This window comes from Botrytis sinoallii (assembly GCF_014898435.1).
Source record: "Botrytis sinoallii strain Bc 23 chromosome Unknown BSIN_011, whole genome shotgun sequence".
Lineage (NCBI taxonomy): Eukaryota > Fungi > Ascomycota > Leotiomycetes > Helotiales > Sclerotiniaceae > Botrytis > Botrytis sinoallii.
In genome coordinates, this window is record NW_024066038.1 from 822,814 (window position 1) to 847,065 (window position 24,252).

General features: G+C 39.7%; 6 protein-coding genes across 6 annotated transcripts; 2 read left to right on the forward strand and 4 right to left on the reverse strand.

The window, feature by feature from the left end:
- Positions 1-1,588: 1,588 nt before the first annotated feature.
- Positions 1,589-2,926, reverse strand: EAF02_006897 (uncharacterized protein). The gene is made up of 2 exons (XM_038902945.1): positions 2,499-2,926; positions 1,589-2,448 (listed from the first exon to the last, which is right to left on the reverse strand). Exons 1-2 carry the CDS (start codon positions 2,722-2,724, stop codon positions 2,045-2,047), a joined length of 630 nt encoding a protein of 209 aa, XP_038757266.1. The 5' UTR covers positions 2,725-2,926; the 3' UTR covers positions 1,589-2,044.
- A 2,052-nt stretch (positions 2,927-4,978) lies between these two features.
- EAF02_006898 (uncharacterized protein) lies at positions 4,979-5,494 on the reverse strand (the record flags this gene model as incomplete). The annotated part of the gene is made up of 2 exons (XM_038902946.1): positions 4,979-5,195; positions 5,250-5,494. 2 exons carry the CDS (start codon positions 5,492-5,494, stop codon positions 4,979-4,981), a joined length of 462 nt encoding a protein of 153 aa, XP_038757267.1.
- An 843-nt stretch (positions 5,495-6,337) lies between these two features.
- On the forward strand, positions 6,338-7,366 carry EAF02_006899 (uncharacterized protein; the record flags this gene model as incomplete). The annotated part of the gene is made up of 1 exon (XM_038902947.1): positions 6,338-7,366. One exon carries the CDS (start codon positions 6,338-6,340, stop codon positions 7,364-7,366), a length of 1,029 nt encoding a protein of 342 aa, XP_038757268.1.
- A 3,887-nt stretch (positions 7,367-11,253) lies between these two features.
- EAF02_006900 (uncharacterized protein) lies at positions 11,254-15,916 on the reverse strand. Its single transcript, XM_038902948.1, has 2 exons — positions 12,368-15,916; positions 11,254-12,315 (listed from the first exon to the last, which is right to left on the reverse strand). Exons 1-2 carry the CDS (start codon positions 15,552-15,554, stop codon positions 11,459-11,461), a joined length of 4,044 nt encoding a protein of 1,347 aa, XP_038757269.1. The 5' UTR covers positions 15,555-15,916; the 3' UTR covers positions 11,254-11,458.
- A 1,341-nt stretch (positions 15,917-17,257) lies between these two features.
- Positions 17,258-17,526, reverse strand: EAF02_006901 (uncharacterized protein; the record flags this gene model as incomplete). The annotated part of the gene is made up of 2 exons (XM_038902949.1): positions 17,258-17,384; positions 17,432-17,526. The coding sequence occupies 2 exons, from the start codon at positions 17,524-17,526 to the stop codon at positions 17,258-17,260; spliced, it is 222 nt and encodes a 73-aa protein (XP_038757270.1).
- A 2,393-nt stretch (positions 17,527-19,919) lies between these two features.
- On the forward strand, positions 19,920-22,353 carry EAF02_006902 (uncharacterized protein; the record flags this gene model as incomplete). Its single annotated transcript, XM_038902950.1, has 3 exons — positions 19,920-20,230; positions 20,327-21,548; positions 21,685-22,353. 3 exons carry the CDS (start codon positions 19,920-19,922, stop codon positions 22,351-22,353), a joined length of 2,202 nt encoding a protein of 733 aa, XP_038757271.1.
- Between the last annotated feature and the right edge of the window lie 1,899 nt (positions 22,354-24,252).

Sequence of the window (24,252 nt, forward strand, 5' to 3'; positions counted from 1 at the left end):
TGGTGCCAAAGGGGCAGTGGGTTGTCGACTTGAGTATGTAAGGTGTTAGAATGGTTTTTCGATTTATTAAAATCTCTTAAAGATTTATTAATATGAAGTAAACTATCTGCAACTTCAGAAGAGATAGTTTTTCAAGGCTTTTTCAATAGTGTATAGCTTGCAATAGATTATTTATATCACTCTGTTTCTAATTATAAATCAGTTAATAATAAAATACATCTCAAAAATATAAATTCCTTATCTTATATATTCTAGAGCTATATTTATTCCATTTTTTAATACTCTTATCTGAAAAAAATATAGAGTGTATTGAATTAGCAAAATTATCCTCCTTATCCGAAGAAACAATTGTTTGTTGTATTAAAACTATAGGATGATATACAAATTTATTACTAGCTATACGAATTTCGAATAGAAATTAAAGAATCGACTAGCTTTCTGTATAATGACTTCGATACCAATGATATTTTCGATTATTAGCTTTGCTTACTTATAAAAGTGTTTTCCATAAATGATCAGGTGTATAAGACTACATAATATTATTCTTTTCATTAAATCTAATGCCCCAACCAGATAGATTAAAAAGATACCAACACTCTATATAATATCCCTTAATCTAAATCAAATCAATTAGATCAAATAAACAATAAAAAAAGAGAATGTTTATATCGAATTGATTTTCTTTTTAATTTGATTACCAGTTAGATTCTCATTACTATTAATACATATCTTATGCTCTAAAGCAATAGCTTATACAAATTGACTATAATGAAGTATTCTCTATCTAATGAATTAATCTAATTGTTGATTAATCTTCTATAAATAACTTTGTATTAAGTTTAAAAAAAGCTTTTCGTAGGGTTTCTATTTAAACTAATTCATAGATTTCTTTAAAATATCTTTGGTTTCAATTTCTGGATTCACTGATTTATTCTTTCTTTTAATAATATTGGTAAAGGGGTTCTTTTTATTTTTTAAACTACTACAGGTGTTATGTTTTGGATTTTGATTAATGTTATAACTATTATCGATATCCTTTTTGTTGTTATTATTCTCATCACTATCTATATCGATATTTATTGAAAGCCTTTTATCGATTTCGGAATCCTACTATATATTATAAATTAATATAATTAAAATAAGCTTTATTTGAATCAAATATCTATATATAGCTTTTCTTTTTTGTAGAGGATATTTTCTTCTAATTGAAGGTAGTATTGTTATTATAAAAGGAACTGGATAATGAATCTCTAATGAAAAAAGAGGAGGAGATATCATAATCTCGAAATTGACTTTGAGATTCGGTTGCTTTTACTATAGATTTGGGCTTTCGTTTGGAATAACGAATTAGGGGAGAGGGACTTCAAATTCGAGATCTTCTACCTCTTTTTTGTACAGATATAAACCTTCGATTGCTATTGTCATCAATAATTTTCGACTTCCTAAACGCTTTCGAGGTGTTTTGGGTAATAATTGCATTATTAGCTATTGAAATAATTTTATATATAAAAAATAGCTTCAAAAATACTTCAAAAAAAGGTTCTTTTTTGAAAAGAAAAGAAAAAAGAAAGATAAAATCAAAATATATTTCTTTTCCAATTCTAAGTACTTTTTTAAGATTATTACTCTATTAAAGCTTTTTATATAGTTTTCAATTTTAAATATGGGGTTTTAATATCGAATTGAAGTTTAAATTGAATATTCTAGAAAAACCATGGATTATTTGGCGGATTTGATATCCAAACTATAAAACCACAGATTAATAATCCGCTCTTTTTGAAGCGGATTGATGTTATTACAAAATCCGTGATGGCACAAAGTGCAGATTATTTCAGCAGATTCAGCACGGATTTTACATTCAAACTAGCCCTAAGCCATTACAATATTAAGTGGGAAGAATTAATTTTAAACACCCAGCGGTCATACACATCAATCTCATTTCCTTTTCCAGCTTCCAGTTCCTATTCCAAACTTTCCAAGCCGTCCAAACTTTAACATTCCATCATTATTACAACCCTCTTATCCTTATCATTCATCCGATTACTTAGAAAGCAAAGACAGCGGCGACACCAAGAACAAGAGCACCCGCAAAGCTAGCTTTAACTTGGGCTCCAGCGCCGGTGAATGGAACAGTCGTTGAGGTAGGTGATGGACCGGTAGCGGTAGCGTTGGATCCAGAGCCACCAGTTGGTGCAGCTACGCCTGAAGTAATTGTGGTGGCGACAACAGACGATACTGGAGTCGAGGCTTGGGAAGAGACGGGAGTGGAGGCGGCGGTGGAAGAGACCACAGTTGACGACTCAGCAGCAGATGAAGAAGGAGCGGCAGCAGAGCTACTGGGTTCGACAACCGAAGAAGATGGAGCAGCGCTAGCAGAGCTAGCAGAAGTTGGTGCAGCAGATGAGGCAGGAAGAGCAGCACATGCGGCAGCAGCGGCAGCTGGAACGGCTTAACTGAAGTCAGTTGGGTCGATTTGAAGATCAAAATATACTACTTACTCAAAGCGACGGTGATACCGCAGGAACTGATGACACAGGTTGTAGCAGCGTTTTGAATACTCGAGACGTTGTCAGGTAGACATTGGCAAGCTTTATCAGTAGCTCCACAGGTGGTCTCTGATTTAACTGCTTTGTCGATACAAGGTTGTGCACAAGCTGGAATTCCGCTGTCTTGAGCAAGAGCCAAGCTGGCAAGAGCCAAGACTGAGACGATGGTGAATTGCATTTTGATGGTTACTTTGGTATAAGGATTGCCTTAAAAACGAGTGGTTGGCAACAAAAATGATTGACGATATACAGAGAGTCTTGATGTTTGATTCTGAAAGACGGTTGGAGAAGTAAGTCACCCAGAACTGCAGATGACCGCACTTATATATCTGTGAACAAGTCTAATACGAGAGTCAATTTAGGAAGATATTCTATAATGTCTAATTGCTCCACACTCTGCAGTAAATGACCAGCTAAGAGACAACCAACAACTCGTTTCCTATTTCGTAACAATACCCGTCAATGGTGCCAACGAGCGACAAACAGGGTATCGAGTCAGCTTGGAGAAACCCGACCACTTGTGCGGAGAACGCTGTTCGATCGAAAAGCAGGATCAACAAGCTCCCAGCTTGAATTACGGCCAGGGGGGCGTCCAACATATCCACTAAAGATATAGCAAGTGTTACATACTTAGGGCAATGTGTCGCAGTGATTGGACATGGCTATTATCGATCAATCATATTTAAGAGGCAAACCTCTAATTGTGATGCAGGAACGACATTACTAACATTTACTGCCGAAAGAGCCTTCCAATGGCACCTACCATTTCAACTATTTCAACTGTGGCCAATACTCAAAGTTCGTATTCCTCTTGTTATACTACGAAAAATCTAGAGGCGGGGATATTTATTGGACTCAATTTGATTGGGGCAAATTCTGGAGATTCTGGGGTATGACAAGGATGATTATGCACAGTCTGGGGTAATACGCCAACCAACCTATACTACACTACACTTTACTAACCACATCGGCAAATTTCTTCCGATACCGAGGAAGACATCTTTTTGACATCTGATCTTACTTACAAATAAGAAGTTATCACTCAAGCCACTCGAGCCACCAAAGTTTCTGGGTCACTTTTCCTACCGAAGTTCCGAATTTGAGCTATTGCTTCTCTTGAAGAAAATTCACCCTCTTCCCCCCTCGCAACATTTTTGCAACAAAAATACTCTCCGAATGCATGCACTCATCCGAATAACAAAGATTTGACATTATATTTTCCTTTGAAGCAAGGCTTCGCAGCGTACATACATAAACAAGAGTCTGGTTGACGCTGACAAGGACAAGAGAGACTGAAAGTAAACCCCCCCAATGTTGTTTGACAAATTGAATTGAAGCAAAAGATTCACCACCACCACCAACAATCAATCGGCCCTCCTAAGTCTGTGCAAGTGTACACTTTCGGAACTCCCAACAGATCCCTAATGAAAATCCTGTGCTGGGGTCCTAACATATTGTGTTGATTTCTATTCACGGCACGAATCAAATCTTCATTTTCAAGAATCGAATCGGAAATCATCCTAGTTGCTACGCGTAAACTGGAAGAGATTCTTATCGAATCAGGAAGGTATCATGCGACCTTTTAGTTTCTTTTATATAATTGCAACTGAGATCTACGATCATTTGTCAACTTCTGAACAGCATTAATTTACATATCATGGCATTGGACTTTAATGTCGGTTGTGATTCCTAGAACATCTTTAATCTTGGATGAAGAGAGCATATGAGTTTTCGTCGAATATGACCGCGCACAATGAGTTGTTACATTGCTTGTGCCTGATCTACAGTTACAGTCTGTGTTAGCTGACCGAAATAGTTCAAGGTTTTACGGGGAAGCCCGAGCAACGTGCGCGAAGAAGTAGGATATTGGAACGACGACCTTTAGTTATTTTCACATGTTACTCAACTCGATTTTGAATCTTTCAGTACGAAGTTAATGTTTTGCAAAAAAAATAATTCATCGCTATTGTTGTTGAGGTCTACTTCCATTTCCCAAATACCGTAGTTGCACAGACAACTCACTATGTTTGAATTTTGAACAAACTATTAGACGTCCCACCATCGGTACGTCTCACAGCTCGGGCACTTGTCGCTTTGAAATTGCAGTGGTTTTGAAAATTCCCGATATCTTACTTCGATCATTCTAGTCAATTACTATTCTCCTAGTTCTCTCTGTCTAACCCTCGTCCTCCCCGCCAGTTGTCGGACGAGGCAAATGAATCGCAAATCAAATGAAACCAAATAAATCGCCGAACTCCTGGTATCATAAAAGCAAATGTCAATTGTATCGGGATTCGGAGTATGAAATCACGAAACAGATGCGTGGCATCCTCCTGTACTCTGTTAGTGACGATATATTTGATGCTAGGTCAGCGTACAAACTTTGTTACTTGGGCGAGAATGATCTCGTCTCCGCTACCTATGTAGCCATGTTATTGTTCTATACTCGATCTCAAAATATCCCCATCGAACATCTTTGCGTATCCACGAGGAGATTCACGACCGGAACGGAGCAATCCAATGGAAGAGTCTTTCAGAGTGATAAGGCTATCAACTGGTTTGCTCTTTCTCATTCCCTTGAACCATGCGGCCCCCTTTTTTATTGGCTGACTTCTCCATGTCATACTATTTTCCTCGTTCTGCTCAGTGCTTTATATCATTAGCGTTCTATCTTTGCTTCGATATGTTTGTTGCTGTATATACTTTGCAGAGTATGGCACAATACCATATTGTTTGAAGAATTTGTTCTTTTGTAATATTTTTCTCTGTATAACTATTTCACTGCTAACAGAAAAGGATCTCGTAAGATTCGTATCTACGGTAGATCTCATGCTCAAGTCGTGTCGCGCGCCGTCGTTACCAGTTGACTCACATCGACCACCTTGATTTGAACAAGTGGACTGATTTGAATGCATGGATCGAAATTGGAAGGATGGTCTATTAGGCATCTTGATTATTGTCAATCTTTGGCATGACATTATTGCAAAAAGCCAACAAGAGGGATTTCTTTTAAGAAACTTCGAGGATGGATAAGCAAAAGTCTTGTGCGGATAGTGAAAAGCTACCCTGAAAAAGTTTCCACCACACATAGGTCTCGCCCCAAAAACACGGACGCTTCGAAACTCATCGTGTCTGTAGCAACACAGTATAATAGCATGATATTATTACTTATTGCATGACAGTGCACAGTCGTCTCGACTTTTCGACCCCTCCTATTTGCTGACGGAGCGGATAAGGAGGAGTCTGTGCATTCCGGCGCATGGTTCGCTCGATGCCTTTTGAGGAGCAAGGTCCTTTTCAAACAGTTTAGCATCTCATCTATTCATGCCAAAGCTTTCAAAGACGAATTAAAATCCGCCTGTCAGATATAAAATTTCCGATCTCTCTCACGAGATGTTTCGTTTATTGTTTGAATAGTAGATTTTCGTCCCATAACGAACTGCTTTAGAGAATTGCATTAAAGACTTCTTACGTGGAGTTTGAACAATGAAAGTGCATTATGGTTTATGTATTTGGTAGGAGAATTATATTTTTACTTTGCTTCTCGTTGGCACTGACGAATAGGGTAAGAAGTGCGAGTATGGAGCGAATCGACAAGTTTGTCTGTCATTGTCGTCTATTGATTGATCTCTTGACTTTTGCATATTTTTCTTCACTCAATTTTTCTTTTCCCGTTCACTTTGTAAAGCGCCCTTGATGGGCTAGCTAACGACTCATTGATTTTTTAATGTTTTGTTTCTGCGATGCTAGATGGAGGATATAGATTTCTCTTTGAAATTCTTAAAAGCAACATGAATAGAAGAGACGAAGATCAGAGTCAGGACAGTCCATTCGGCACACCTCAATCTTCAAATAATGATGGAACCAAAAATAGTAATAATATCCCCTCCACATCTTCATCCACAAGTCCACCCGGTCTTGAACCTCATCTCATTGCCTCTCCATCAAAAGGTTTAGACCCAGGCTATATCATCGGCATACTAGTCGCAGTTGCTGTCGCTATCTTTCTCATCATAGCTCTAATCGACATCCTCCTTCTTTCTTCCCGTATCCAGAATTCGATATTGAGGAATAGATTCCTGAAATTAAATGGGAGACGGCAATCTGGCTCTTCGCAATACTACTCTCGACGGAATGAGAAATTAGATAAGAAACCTTTACCCACAATCCCTGATCCGGCATATTTTTCAAAGGATATTAGAGCGAGTGATAGAAGGAGGAGTGAATTTTCGGGATACTCGGAGTCGAGGTACTCGAGGAGTATGTCTTTTGATAGTGGGGTGAGATGGGGTAGAGATGAGGAGGAAGGTTATGCGAAAAGTTTTATTGGGGGTGGAAGAGAGTGGGATGAGAAATTTACGAGATCGATTGCGAGGTCTGCGAGGCAAGAGAGGTGGAGTAAAGATAATGGAGTAATCAGACCGGGCATGGGAGTTGGAAATGGGGATGATGAGGGGGAGGGGGAATGGTATTCGATGTACGAGGAGTCGATCTATACGGATGATGGACGAGAAAATCCGATTCCTGATGCTTACAATCCTTCCTATCCATTTTATCCCTCTCATGTATCTCAATCTACGGACCACAAAAATCAAAAACCATACGACGAAGAGAATACAATGGGATTGACAACAAAAGAAAGAGCAGAGATCAAAAGAACGAGAACTACCCCATACAAATATGAAGGGAGAATCAAAGCGGGAATGGGCGTGCAGAAAAGACATACGATGATTTTTGTGAGGGAAGTAGAGGAGGTGAGGAGGGCAATGGAGAGGATGGAGAGGATGGAGGAGAGGGATAGAGTTAATTTTGAAATTTGAAAAGGTTTTGGAAGAAAGGGGGCGAGGGGATTGGGGGGAAATAATGATGTGGGATGGAGAAATATAAGGAAAGGAACGAGTGAGCAGAGGGAGTTGGGGAGAGAGATCTTGATTGAGGGCTCTGAGGTTTTGAAGTGAATTGCGGGGGTGGGAGGAGGATCAAAGAAGAGAATGGTTCTTGTATATAGCGATTTGAACTGGATTTGGAACTCGAAGAGGGATTGGAGTGGTAACTTGTGAGCGACCAGCTGGATATCTGGAGCCCGCTTTAATTATATGATAGATGATGTATGTTACATTGACCTATAAACGTCAATCACCCTCATATGTTGGCGTATACAACAGACCTAGCTTTGACTCCTCTGTAGTTGATTTAATATAGATGGATATTCACGATCTCTCTCTAGGTATGATGAGATTGGTCGTTCTCGAGGGATTTCATGGGGTTATTTTTCTGTGGGATGATTAGAGAGGTAGATATATTGTATGTATTATCCGTTTATTCATTCTGGGAATGGGGGTTTCTCGTACTTGTTTGGAAGCGATACGATTTGGCGAGGAGAAAAGAAATGTTTAGATGATAGTGCTGTCTCTAGTGTAGGTATGTATACCTACCTAGTAGATAGATAGATATCGAATAAACCACTAGCAGCCTGGATACAAAAAAGGAGAGATGAAATATAATATACAATATATATACATATATACATACATGCATATACTACATACACTACCCCCATATAATCATATTAAACTAAATCCAATCCAATCAAAATATCCAACATTTCATCTCATCTTATAAATCCATCCAGATTCTATATGGATGTATATCAATATATATCAGTCAGTTAGCATCATAGTGATTCATCGACATCACTCTCAACCCCCTTCAGAATTCCTACCCACTCACCCACTCAAAGAATTCAACAATCACAACTCCTTACTTCACTTCATTCAATATCAGTGTAGGCAATGGTATTTCCCATATTTCGTATATGGGTTAGTTTAATAATACATATCGAATTTTTTCAATATATATATAATCATCGAAGAACCGGGACGCAACCTCCGCACTGGCCTCGTCATTATTGTTGAGGTCCTCCCCCTGAAACCCATATTACAATTGTTAGTAACGATCACAATAGGGGTACAAAAGACAACTCACAGTAGTGCGGTATATATCGACGAATTAGGTAAAAGAAGATGTAATAAATTCCATAACCTTATTCTATCGAACCTACATGATAGCCTCGATAACAATAGAAGTGCGATGCAATTCTCGATCATAGTGTATATAGCGGCCTCAGATATATCGAAAAAATTATGGTATTCGAAAGGAATCTCAGTGGACCAATCGATATTGATAGTACTAGCAATGACAAGCAACTTTTTGTGGGCTCGAAGGCTATAGATAATTACGAAAGTATTAAGGTTCCAATTAGTATTATAAATATTGGGCTTACTTGTAGCTCTTTATGTATTTTCCTTATAGATGATAATAATATGTAGAGTAGTTATTATAATATTTATATAGTTTGTGGGAATCTATATTAGAAGTTGGATTATTAGCTGAGTTTCTTTAAAGACGAAATCTAAAAACAAAATATATATATTACAATACATACCCTTTTTGATATAATAATGAGAATATTTTCTATAAATATGAATATAAATTATAAAGGGATTATAGATAAGCTGATATAGATATTTGATATTATTGTTTTTATATAAAAAATAATATAATAATATATCTTTTTATATATATATATAGTTCTATATTCATATAGTATACTAAGAGCAAATCACAATATCACATGATCAGATCACATGATCGTCGCTTAAGAGAGCTCTTAGCCTAGAACGGCCTGAAAATCAATTCTTTATTAGCTCTTTATTAGTTCTTTCAATCCATTCGTAGTAAGATCGACATAGTACTAGCGAAATCGAATAAGGAATAAGAAAGAAAAGCTTTATTTGATGGAATGGCCGGATTAGGAAGAGATCTACGAGAAATAAACGAAAGTGGAAAGCTAGATTAGTAGGAAAAAGCATAAAATAAGGCCTTTTCCCCTCGAATATAGAAAAGAAAAAAGGGAATATCATATACTGTTTCATGAAAATCACGTGTTTCATAAGCTATTTAGTTGTTAATACGAGCCAGCTTCCCATAATAGACTAATACTAGTCTAATCCCTATTATATACTATATATACCATATACTCATATACTAGCTCATGACCTACGATAGATATAATAGCTGCGAAGGGAGTATATAATAAAACGAGATTGAGGGAAGAGCCTTTGAGCACTAATCTTCTTGGATAGTTTGAATGGCTTAGGAGGTATTTTGATATAAATCTATTCCGAGATTAATAGGAAGTTGTATAAAATAGTGGAGTTCAGATAAGTAATAGAATAAAATATAATAGAATTATGGGGGAATATAAAGAAATATATATTCTATTATAAAAGATAAAATGAATAATGTATAAAGAATCAAATGAAATAAATAAGGAGAAAAAGTCAAGAAAAATAAAAAGCAAACAAAGAAACACAATTGTTATAAAGTAAAAGCAAATAGTTATAAAGTTATATTATTACAACAATAATATCAACAACAAATACTTATAACAAATATTATTATATTAATATAAAAGAAAAGGGGAATCAATATTACCAAACAGGATAATAATAGATCATATATTAGTAACTTATAAAATAGAAACGAAGCATTTAATAATATCATTTTCAAAATACAGATAGTATAAGCTATAAGTATTAAACAAAATAAATATATAATATAAACAACTCAATAGAATACCAAAAGGGAATAGATTTTTATATCTTTTTCCTATCTATTTCATTCAATTAAATATAAACTGTCACGGGATCACCTCTGGGAGTATTCAGAAGCTTTACCGCTGAGCTAAACGCCCAAAAGACTAGGAGGTAGAACTGGAAGTTCTATCTTACTCTCACATATATAGCAGGACAGGACAGGACAGAAAGGGCTTAGTGTCACCCCGTGACATAAACACAAATACATCGCATAGTCTTAGCATAGTTAGATAGACCAAATCGATTATGAATTTACTACTACTACTATATATATAATATAGAATTCAATATTACTAAAAGTATTCAATGTTATTTAATTATTCAATATTATTAGCAATATTTTGAAATATTAGAATCCAATATAAAATATACATTCCTATCCAAATTAAACTAGAAATAAGGAATTCCTATTCAATCTGAAATAAGAAATAGAATTTTATTATCTAATATAAATAGAAATCCCTTTTTTCTAATCTAATTAGAATAGAAATCCCTTTTTTCTAATCTAATTAGAATAGAAATCCCTTTTTTCTAATCTAATTAGAATAAAAAAATATATTTTTATATTGGATTTCAGTATTTTGGTATATTATTAATATTCTTTAGATATATAAATATATATAAGAATGATATAACCTCCTTTCTATATATACTAGTTGCAATATCAATATACTAATACACGCCACAGTTTTACTATAGTATACTATTGCTTATACTACTCAATATCACATCACACCACACCAAATCACACAAGCATACAAATCCATATACCAATTTGTAAAGAGAAGATATATTTTAAATTGGTTCTATTCTATACTATGTAAAAAAGTAGTGAGTAGTGTGATATCGTCAGATACATTTCTATCCCACCACATTGCATCCCATTCCATTCCATCATGAATCAATCAATCAATCCACGTTTCCAATCATGTATCCCCTTATCTATCATCTCCCCCTCCAAATCTATAATCAAATTCCAATCCCATCTTATATCAAGCCATAAAGCTCAAGCCTGATATAATCCCCCAGCCCACCCGCCCCACCTCCCAAAACGCCATGGCATTGCCAAAAAAGACCCTTTTCTATCTATGGTCTCATGACCCCATTAGAAAGTGAAAAAGAGGTATAAACTCCCATGAGGTATCTCTGCGTAACGCTGATCACATCTGCAACCATTAATATGCATTTTAAAAAAGTTCAAATCCCTTTTTCATATCGAACATTCCCTTTCTCTCCCAAAGTCCCATAATTTCTTTACTTGTGTCTTCCCAAACTCTGCAAGTTAACCAACTCCGAGTATCTACCTCCCTTGTGAATAAGTTCTGTATGTGTACCGCTCTCTACAACTCTTCCTTGATCGAAAACATAGATACAATCCGCCTTTTGAATTGTACTCAATCTATGCGCAACAGCAATTGTAGTTCTTCCCTTTGCTGCCTTATCCAATGCTGCTTGCACAACATGTTCACTCTCCGAATCCAAAGCACTGGTAGCCTCATCCAACAACAATATTTTAGGATCACGAAGTAAAGCACGAGCGATAGCGATTCTTTGTTTCTGACCACCAGACAACATGCTACCCTTGGAACCAACGATTGTGGAAAATCCATCCGGAAGTGACATGATGAAATCGTAGATATTAGCTTCACGACATGCAAACTCGATTTCGGAGTCAGGAACATCTTCGCGATCGGCTCCGAGAAGCATATTCTCACGGATCGTGCCTTGGTAAAGGGTTGGTTCTTGAGATACGAGAGCAATGTGCGAGCGGTAATCGTTGATATTCAAAGTGGAAATTTCCTTGCCATCGACATAGATACCGCCAACGAGAGGATCATAGAAACGTTCGAGAAGAGCGATGGTGGTGGATTTACCGCAACCAGAGGCACCAACCAAGGCAACGTATTGTCCAGGCTTGACTTGAAGGTCAAGACCACGGAGAACTGGCTGCTCCGGACGAGTGGGGTAGCGGAAATGAACATCACGGAACTCAACATATCCTTCCATGGATTCCATACGCTCTCCATCCTCAGACCAAGAGTCAATGGTCGGTTTGAGATCGAAGAGAATCTTGAGTTCCTGGGCGGCTTGCTTGGCTTTACCCATGTCCGCTACGATTGATTAGCATGATACTTCAGATGATAGATAGATAGAATGACTTACGTGCGAAGGAAAAGATGGTTCCGGCAGATTGAGCACCAAAGATGACAGCCGAGAAACAGACGAAGAATTGGAACATGGTGTATTCCTTGTTGGCAATGCGTTGGCCACCATACCAAAATCCAAGTGCAACACAGAGGAACATCAAAGATTGAGATGCAGCGTAAAGCAACGAAGACTTCAAAATTGATCTCAGACTCTTTTGTTCTTGAGCCTTGAGGGAATCGGTATAGTGAGCGAGAACATCATCTTCTCTAGTCAAAGATGCAACTGTTCGGATAGCACCAGTAGCTTCACAAGCATAACTTGCACTCTTCTCATATGCCTTCTTCGCTCTTTGTTGGAATCTAGCCAAGAGCCAGAATCTGAAGAAACCACAACCAAGTAGAACAGGAATAGTGGCGATACACACAAGTGCCAACTTCCAGGCAATAGCAAGAGAGAGAGCGCATGCGGCGATAAGGGTAGTAATGACTGTCAAGAGCGTACCCAATGTGACTCCAGATAAACCTGCAACGTGAGTCGTCTCAGTACTCAAGAATGATGTGAGAGCACCTGCAGTGTGTTCTTCCCGGTCAAAGTATTGGATATCCTGGCGAAGCATCGTACGGAACGCACGGTCACGGACTCTGTGAATGAGTCTCTCTGAGCAGAAAGCAAAAGCAATACCCTGACCACAGAATGCAATGAATTGAACAAATGCCAGCATAAGGTACATTAAGACCAGAAAATCGACATCGTGTCTGATTGTATGGAAATTGGCAGGAATAACGGGATAGGAAAGCGAAATGATATTTTTGGCGAAGAACACGGCTTGAGTTGGATTACCTCCACCGCAGATGATGGAAAAGAATAAACCGACCAACATCAATTTCCATTCAGTTTTGTTGAACGAAGCGATCAACTTAATCAACGTCCATAATGAATCATGTTGTTCAGATGGGGAGATCCTGCCTTGAAGTGCGAGAGAGGATTGAGATTTTTCTGTCAATGTTCGCATTAACTTGTTGAGGATGTTCTTGTCATCTGGATCCTCAGTGTATTCGATTCCTCCGACCTTGTTAGACATTTTGCGTACGAGTTGATCATCTTTGGCGTCAATCTCTGCCTCCTCCTCAGCAGACATTTCTTTGGTTTCAGCAATCTTTTGCGCTTCGATCAATCTATAGTAAGCACCTTGGCGAGCAAGTAAATCGTTATGGGTTCCTTGTTCCACGATGCGTCCTTCAGTCATGACAACAATGTTGTCAGCGTCCTTGATGGTGGAAAGTCGATGAGCAATTGTAATAGTGGTTCGTCCTTCAGCAGCAACCTCGAGAGCGGCTTGTACAACACCTTCAGATTTTGTGTCAAGAGCGGAAGTAGCTTCATCGAGTAGGAGAATCTTTGGGTCGCTGACCATAGCTCTCGCAATGGCAATACGTTGCTTTTGACCTCCAGAAAGTAAACTAGCTCTTTCACCAACATTTGTCTCGTATCCTTCAGGCAAAGCACTAACAAAGTCATGTGCATTGGCCATCTTGGAAGCTTCAATAACCAATTCTCTTTGACGTTCTTCGTTCTCATGTTCAAACTTGGTTCCGATAAGTCCATGTCGAATGTTTTCAAAGATACTGGTTCCAAATAATGTAGGTTCTTGGCTGACCAAGGAAATCTGTTGTCGCAACCATCGCAAATTCAAGGTACTAACATCATGTCCGTCAATTAAAACCTGGCCACCAACGGGATCGTAGAATCTCTCCACCAAACCCACGATGGTACTTTTTCCAGACCCAGATGCACCGACAAGAGCTGTCATTTTACCAGCAGGGATAACCAAACTAACATCGTTCATAATGGTGACCTCAGGTCTGGAAGGATAGATGTGCTTGATGTTTCTCAGTTCGACAGTTCCCTCTACGTGATCGAGTTTGATACCTTCAGTAGAGGTTGGATCCAAGGGAGAAACACGATCGATTGTGTTGAAGATCTTTGCGGCAGCGGAAATGGCAGTAGTGAAAGCCTGGGCATTAGGAGCAACATTTCCAAAAGCAAACGCTCCAATCATGATAGACATCAAAATTGTGAGAATGTTGGAAAGAGTGATTTCTCCCTTGACGAGGAATCTGGATCCCATCCAGAAGGCTAGACCATAATTAAGATAGATGACTAAAAACATGCCTCCAACCATGATAGCTAAAGAAAACTTGGTTTTGTAGCCATACTTTTCAGCCTCAGCAAGATGTTTGTCATATTGACGTGCGAGTTTGTCTTGGGTACCAAAGGCGTGGCATTTTCTGATGGATGAAATGACTTCTTCTGCGATAGATCCTCCGGTCGCATAGGACCCGAGAGATTGTTTGCTGTACTTGACGATCCACCTGGAGCCTCCTCCCATGATAACGGTGATGGCTGCAACGGTGGATGTGAGAATAAGAGTCAATTTCCATGATTTGATGAAACCAATGACGAAAGCAGTGAAAAATGTAGCCAAGGCATTGATCGTCAAGCCAACCTTTTCGGAAATACCATCTTGAACCAAATTGGTATCAGCGGTGATTCTTGTGGTAATCTCGCCGCTTCCTAATTTATCGTAGAAACCAATGTTCATGCGCAAGCAAGCCGCCAGGTATTGCGCTCTGATCTTTCCACTGATGTGTTCTCCAACGTAGATGAAACCGACTGTCGAAATGTAGATGGTGGTGAACTCGGCGATAGCTAGGTAGATAAAGTAGAGAACCATATGGTTAATGGTGTGATCGAAATCCGCTCTCGTAGATTGACCTGCAAAGTAATCTGCAAAGGTTCCCGCCAATTGACCGAAGATAACCGTCATCAAAGGTAATGCAGCACCCGCCGCGATACTGCAGATGGCGCTGATACTCATGATAATGATATCATTTGTAGTCGAGAAGCGATAAAGATTTCCCACACCCGAGGATAATTCTGGCAATTCGACTTGACGTTTCAGTATTGCCGCCTCGTGAGGAGGTAGATGTGCGTAAATATCCTCATCCTTGTTGGCTGCAACCTTGATAATGTTTGTATCTAATTTTGAGAGATCATTTTCTTCCGCTGGCAAGACCTTTTCTCCTCCCCCAACCTTTTGATTGTGTGTGGAATCGCGTTCAGATATGGATGAGCCTTCATTACTGGATGACAGACTCCCCGACCCCGCGGTCTGGGGTTTCTCTGACAATTCGCCAGCCATGATTGGCGGCTTGGATAACGATTATGGATTCGTAGAAGTCGACAGTCTTTGCAAACGAATCGATGGGGAATATGTTGAAGTTGTGTATATATGTAATCTGGAGGGACTGTATGCGACCCTATAAGTTTATTGTAATTCTTCTTCTTTCATGTGTCGACGATGGAGAAAGCTTCAATCAATAAATAGACTGTTGTCGAAGTTTCCGAGGTGTTTGCTTTGGAGGAACTTTGATGTAATTAATTAAAAGGACGAATAAGATTTTCGACGAGAGTATTATTAGAAAACACTTTGATGGGTTAGTTAGTTGAATCGATTAATAAGTACAAAATGGAAATGAAGTCGAACTTAAGGAAGAAATGTAAAGCAGACGGGATGGTTGATTGTATTATATTATATTTTATCCCCAGATGTATTTTTCTATTTAATCGATATGGAGTTTATTAGAGTAGCTAGTCTCCTAGTCCATCTGGATTATTCCATAACTTTTCCAACGGAATTGTTAGATCCCGAGGCGCGGGCGATTCAATAACCCGTTTATGGCCTGTTTATGACTAGGCCAGGTTGGTGGTGGGTGGATGGTGACTGATGACTGGGGTAATAAACACCCACCTATGAGTAGGTAGGTACTAGGTAGGTACTCATCAGTTATCATCTTGGAATGACTAGGGAGAACGGGAGAAAGGGAGAAGGGAGAAAGGGAGAAAGGAGAAAGGGAGAAAGGGAGGAAGGAGGGAGAGGAGAGGAGGGGTAAGAATCTAGTCGTGTTTGAATCTGGTACTCTGGTATCTGCGAATCTACGTAAACCTTAATTGTTGGTGCTTGATTTGCTTGATTTGCTTGAATGGCCTCCATTACCTTACTTGGTTGGTACGATTCTCCAGAAAAGTCGGACATTAAAAAGGCACGACGGTGGTAGGAGAAAGTATCACTCGCAGGAAGAGAAGTATAATGCGGATACCAAAGTAGGATATATGATAGATCCTCTAATAATTGGCTCTCCATTCACAAATGCATCAATTGGGCAAATACTCTGGTTCTAATCTACTCCGAGGACGATGGGTACCTAGTATGTACGAGTACGATGAACTCTTCATCCAAGACTCGAGGATATTGTGTAGGTAAGAATAAGACATGATGCGCATTGGGAAACGTTGGAATAATACCTCTTGTCTCTTGCCTCTTGGCCTCGTACCTCTTACCTCTTACCTCTACCTTTCACATTCACCTACCCACCTCTCGACTCGAAATCAATTTATATCTTTTGTTTTGTTTCACCAATAATCAACCCAATCTTTCATAACTCTGTACAATGTCAGGTATCTGATCATCCATCTATCTATTCATATCGAATCCATTCTTCACCATGTCCTTTGAAACGCCACCGTATGCTTGCCCTTCAATATTGGAGATTACTGTATCAGTGAGTGTTTCTATCCTCGTATCCCTCGTATATCTGCATCTTGTTCCCCCTCCAGACGCAACGTAAAGATGTGATATCGATCCTCCATTTCCATTTTTGCGAACAAGGTTCTTCGGAGTGAAATGCTTAACCTTACCTACCGACCTACTCATCAATCTCGTCAACCTCTTCAGCCCACCTATCTCCTCGTGCGTGCTTAGTTAAGATTTGACTAAAAGGAGTGAGAGTCTAAGCCCAGCCAACCAATCTGAGTAAGAGGAGGAGAGAATCCGAGCCAGCCAACTCAAACATTGAGATACGGGTGCGGATGCGGCGATTGATGATCGAGTCGCTTTGAACTTGGAACCTTCGACATGAGACGATTGATGTTACTCATTATTGACTTTGGACTATCCTCATTCGTTCGGCACCTATGAACAAGTACACAATACGAATCCTCGTATGAATCCTCAATCACTCTCCAACTAATGCAGTTGATCCTGTCAAAAGGTCAAAACTTGGAACGCCCGTCTCTATGTCCGTTGTCTGTCCTTCATCCTCCGTTACCATCATTTTTATATCCGTTACTTTTATCCCGTATCTCTATCCACTGAAAATCCCGTGTCAACGCAGTCCATTCCACTTATGGCTTTTCCATGGTAACACGAACGCTCAACCACCCATTTCATGCATCTGCGGAAAGAAAACACGACATTTGACAGGATAGAAACAACGTGCATATGTTCTTAGCCTATGAGTCAAATGGTACAGATTCTCTTTCTAATTGGACAGTTCGTTGGAACTTCACATCATCATCTCGTCACCATGTCATACGAACATCAACGTCGCATTCCTTCACATCAATAACGGCATGCGACAGTTTATCCATCTATCCATCTTTTATATGCGCATAGTATTGCCCAATTCAGCAAATTTCAGTACCATCTCAGTTCAACAACTCGATTTGATCGTTCTCCATCTAATGAATGTTCGGGTCCGATATCATCAATTGATCTCACCAAACCTAGGCCAGATTTCAAACTTTTAATCAAATTCAATATCTAGATAATCTGGATACTCCAGCTAACCTAGCCCGAGGTAAACTAACCTCGTAGCGAACTCCTCTTCCAGAATACTGAGGGAGCCGATGTTAAAACAACCGCCCCTGTCTCATCTTAGTTACCCCACTCAGTAGAGCTAGAGAGGATGGAAGTTCAATTCATTGAAGCTTTTCTCCTCCCTACCGCGTATGTCTATGTCCGTTTGGTGCTTTGAGACTAGGTAGACATCGGGGGAACGGGATACGGACGTATCAAGTCCGTTTCTTGGCTTCGGACCGAATACGATTGGTGAAGGAGTGATTGTTCTTGTTCTTGTTTGAAGGACGGACCTCGGGACTACGTGTGTGTTTGGCCACCGACCAAGTTGCAAGTTTATGCACGTTACATAAAATTGTGATCGAGGTGGAGTGAACTTGGAATGCTTGAAGAGTGGACGGAGATGTCAAGGTAGCTGGAGGTAAGATTCATTCTAGAAGGCGTGAGGAAGATTCTCTGTCTCGTCTCTCTCCTATTTTTATAAAAACACTCTCGTTCCACAACTACGAGTACGAATCCGAAGTACGCAAGATCAAATGCTTGTGCTGATCATCTAATTGTTGCCCAGTGTTCATCAACCTTCTGTACAAATCTTGTTACATAAAGATCTTCTAGATTTGAGATCTTGCTTTGCTTCATTCATATGGTGTTGTCAAGAAAGAATCATCTAATTTTGATTTGGGAAATCCTTTCCTGTTGAATCATCCATCTGAGATATCAACCAATTCGTCTAGATGGTCTTCAATCTTTAGAATAAGAAATAAGTGCATGCATTATTAATTAATACACCGTCAAGTATACCCGAGGGAGGGACTCTGATCGATTATCATGCGTAGGTAACTTCACGCTTGAAGTATTGGACTGACAATATGTATCTGGTACGTCAGTATTGCAGGAAGTCTTGAGCTGTTTCTTTGTTTTTGTTTTTGTTTGTTTTTTAGAATTTGACACCATTGAAAATTTCAGCCGAGATCTAATATCCTTTGCACATCCAACGTGTATGATGTTGGAGTATAGGTAGGTACGACTCAAAGTATATCCTCAATCATCTGATCAACTACGCGTGAACATCTTCAAGATCTGTCTTGCAAACTCCGGTAGACTTATAGAGTAGGTATTGATTACTATCTTTCAACTTGAGAGTTAGAGTCATGGTTGAATCGAACGATATACTGTCCTGTAATTACACTTCATTGAACCGCTATAATTTAGAAGAAGAGCAATATACTTTTCTTAGCATCAAGTCATAGAAAACGATCAGTCAAATATTATGAGGATATACGTATTTCGATTTGGTGGTTGCGGGAGGGTTGAGCAATTGATATTATCTTGATACACATATCGGACTGCATCTAGATCCGTCTATTTTTATACTACGAATATTAGGTATGAACAACTAAATGTACATGTTTCAGAGCGTACCGTACCAGGAAGACTTTGTAGAGAGGATTTTCGACATTTGATATACCACAAGAAATCATGTAACTTGGTACCTCTAGATATTCACGTTTCATTGATACCATATGATTCTCTGATCCAGACCCTTAATGTTGGGGAAGGGCCTTGAGGTGAAAGGGTGCATAGGTTCCTTCCCTTCAGTAGATAATAATAGTACAACAAGATAAGATTGAGTTTAGAAAGTAAATTGAAAGTATAAAGGAGTGAATTTGGATTTCAAAGTCTTTGAACACCACATTGTAGATCGCAATCTCTCATCCCATTGTGTTCAAGTAAATGTCTGAATAGTTTCATGTTTTACTGATCACCTGACCAGCCTTTGGCTCCAAGCTACCTTGTCTCTCGGGTAACCATCCAATCAACAAGCTTCATCGTCAAACGCTTCACCGCCCGACTATATTGCCATTAGCTATGGTTCACGATAACCATGAGGCTACACCAAAATCATCGCTCCCATCAAACCTACGACTAACATCTACTGTGCCGTTTGAATCACATCGCCTTGGAGCTACACACAGAACGCGCATCCGTGCACATTGTTATCGCGAAGGAGGCCTTGACTTCGAGAAATCAAAATTCAATCTCGATCCTATCGAAATGGCCGGCGGAAAGAAATCTGGAAGGACGTTGATGCGGGAAGAAGGTCTAGAGCGAACAGATAATGGATTGAAACAAACAAGTTGGCCAGAAGCCTTCCCAATTAATCAGAAGAATTATTACACGTATGCATCTCACTTTCTCGATTCTTGCCCTGCATTCTGAATTTTTCCCAATTCTTACCATTCAATCTATACCATCCACTAACTGATAATTTGTAGAGAATTCGGAAAACGCGATGATCAATTGCTTGCATCACGTCTGCAAAATGAAGCCAATCAAGAAAAACTTATCCGCGATGCCAAAAATAAAGACAGAGCTCTTGCGCGCACAGGAACTGCCGATGTACCACTACCCATGGATGAAGATGAAGAAGATACAGATGTTACCGATGAGTTAGCTGCGTCGAAGATTATCGTCATCCACCCTGGCAGTCAAAATTTGCGCATTGGTTTGGCCAATGATGCTCTCCCAAAGACCGTCATAATGGCAATCGCAGAAAGGTTTCCGGTGACAGAATCGCAAGAATACGAACCTCGACCCAAACGCCAGGATTTTGAACTTCCACCAGAGCAGCAATTTGGAGAGGAGTGGTCGAAGAAATATAATAAACAATGTGCTGATTTGAAGGTGGATATGCGTGCAAACAGGCGCAAGGTATTGCCGAATTCGAAAGAGTTGGTTGTCAATTATAATCGCCGTATGGAACCAGAAAAAATTCCAGAACACAATGATCCACTTCGAATGGAATGGACGGATACTGCCAAAGGGACAAAGCCGACTTTCACAGGTCCCGATGCGCAACGGATAGCAGACAATTCTGACCCACCATATAGATTATTCTGGCCTATGCAACATGGATGGTTCCATGAGAATGATTACAACGTCCGTGAAGCCATGTTTGATGATTTCGAAACAATAATTGAGCAGGCTATGAGAAGAGATCTGGGTCTTGATAAAAGTAGTGAGTGGTATCAATATAGTTGTGTAATGGTGGTACCGGATCTCTACGACAAGAAATATTTGGAACAAATGCTGGATATGTGTCTTCGAGGCTTTGAGTTCAAGCAGGTCGCCTTTGTACAAGAAAGTCATGCTGCTACATTTGGAGCCGGTTATACAAGTGCTTGTGTAGTTGACGTTGGAGCACAAAAGACATCAATTTGCTGTGTAGAGGATGGTATGTGCATAGAGGATTCTCGAGTCAACCTCAAGTACGGAGGGTATGATGTTACTGAAACATTCATCAAAATGATGCTCTATGATCACTTTCCATATGCCGACATAAATCTGAAACGACGTTACGACTTTCTTCTCGCGGAGGAATTAAAGATTAAGTACTGCACTATGAATCAAGCCGAGATCTCTGTTCAGCTTTACAATTTTCATCTCCGCGCACCAAATCAGCCTACTCATAAATATGGTTTCAAAACATATGATGAGGTTATTCTCGCTCCTATGGGCTTTTACGATCCTTCAATCTTTGATAATAGTGACAAATTGAACGGTCGTCGCAAGCTCTTGGATCGATCGTACAATGCTTATGATATCGACACACCCGATGACCCTACATCTTCAGTCAGCTTGCATTCTGGCCGCGATCAAACCTTCTATCGCAACTAATGCAAATGGATATAATCCGAAACAATTTCAATCTAATGGGATGGCCGATGTGTCCTTCTCTACACCTCAAAAAGAGAAGCCCAACCCGTTTAACCTACTTCGTCTAGATCCAGATAATGCAGTACATTCCAGCGTTACCTCCGCTGCAGCTTCGCCCGCTCCTGAGGGTGCAAGCACGCCAGCTCCAGCTCCGTTTGTTTTTGGAAACAATGGGCATACAGCCGGTTCCCCTGGTCCTACTAATGGAACCAATGGTACTCATAGTGGTACGACACCCATACCCCCCGCAGGTATGTTTGTCGATGTTCACGCCCGCACAGCCAAAGATCTCGCCATTGAACGTGATTCCGTCCTCCCTATCTCTGCTTTAGGACACAGCATCATCACATCCATCACCCACGCTGCTAAACATGATGATAAAAAAGCGCGAGATTTTTATGGTGGCATTATGTTAATAGGCGTGGTGCGAAACACCGGGCTTTGGACCCTTTCTCGAAGATCGACTTCAGAAAAAGAGACCAGATTTGGCGGAGAGAATCTTGGTAGGGACGAGTCCGAGGGAAATGGATGGGCAAGTGGTGGTTTGGAAGGGCGCGAGTGTGTTTGCGAGAATGAAAATGCATGAGAGTTGGATTGGGCAGAAGGAATTTGAATGCTGGGGCGAGGGTTTTGAGTCAGAAAATTCTGTGGCATTATTGAGGGTTCTGATTGGGTTGGAATGGTGGAAATGGGATGCATGAATGGGTGGATGGAGTCTTGAGTGGAATTTAATTGGGTAGAGAGTGATGGAATGGAATGGAATGAAAAAGAAAGAGATGAGATGAGATGATATGAGATGAGGTATTAGGGATATCTTGAATTTATGGTATGATTAGATAATGGATGGATGGGTGGATGGATGGATGGATGAGCATGGCGTTTCATGGTAGATAAATTATCTAGGTAGGCGTTGATGGGGTGGTAAAATCTTATTTCATATGGGATGTATGGATGGATTGATGGATGGCTGGCTGGATGGATGGATAGGAGTTTTTTAAAAGAGAAGATAAAATGAGATATGATATGATATCCTGAAAACTTTCTAGAGAATTCAATTTTTTTATGGATTTATTGAATGGTGTTTGTTATTTATGATGAGTATTTATGATGGGTATCTATGATGGGTATCTATGACGGGTATCTATGTAATGGTGAAAGAAATTCTGGATTGTGATTGGTGAGATGGGTTGGGATGGGTTGGGATGGGTTGGGATGGGTTTGAAATAGGATGAGATGAAATGAGATGGGATAGAATGAAATAAAATGAAATAAATGGAATGGGATGAGATGAGATGAGATGGGTTGAAATGAATTAAGATTAGTTAGTAGAATTGGTTATCTTTTTTATGGAGTATGGATGTATATGTATATATATATATATATCTTGAGTATTTATGGTGTTTGGTGTTTGAGGATTTGAGGGATTGAGGGATTGAGGGATTGAGGATTGAGGGTTTTGATTTGTATATGTAAATAGGTAAATAGATGGATAGATAATGGATGAGTGGATGAATAGATAATGAATGAATGAATAGGTAAATGGAGGATGAATAGATGGATGGATGAATATGTGAATAGATGTGTGAATGGATGTGTGGATGGATGTGTGGTTGGATGATTAGATGATTAGATGAATAGATGGATGAGGGATTGAGGGATTGAGGGATTGAGGGATTGATTGTATGTGTGAATAGATATGTGGATAGATGAATATAATGTGATGAGATGTAATGTGATGCGATGCGATGTGAGAGAGTGAGTATATATATAAAGTAAGTAATGAAAGTAAGTAATGAAAGCAAGTAATGAAAGTAAGGAATGAATGGAGAGGAAACAGGAGAGGAAAACAGGAGAGGAAACAGGAGAGGAAACAGGAGAGGAAATAGGAGAGGAATATGACTATAACGATCTCGATTGCTTGAAATTGGGATATTTGGGGGTTTGTATGGGGGCTTGTTTGGGGCCTTGTTTGGGGCTTGTTTGATAAAGGGGGGAGGAGGAAGGGGAGGCGAAGGGGGATTGGAGATAAGGGGGAAAGGGGGAAAGGGGGAGGGTGAGAGGGTGCGAGGGTGAGAGGGTGAGAGGGTGGTGTAGGTGTAGATTTTTGAATGTGGGTTTTGTGGACTTGGGGCGGGGGGAACTGGGAATGTGGTTGGGGTTGGGGTTGGGGTTAGGTTTATGGGATTCGTTGTATAGGTTTTAGGGGGGGGGGGGGGATTTCTGAGTGTGGGTGGTATGTAGGAGAAGGGGAAGGGGGAGGGGGGAGAAGTTTGGGTTTTGGAAGGGTGGTTTCAAGATGGTGGGTTGGATGAAGTTGATGTGTGGTGTACGCTTATGAATGAAAGGTGGATAGGTGGTTTTGCTTTTAGTTTTGTTTTTGGGAGACGATTGGATGGATAGATGGATAGATGGGAGATCAGTAGATGATTAGGATTTTGGTTGCTGAGGGGTCGGAAATTCTGGAATGGAAGTATAGGAGCGTCTT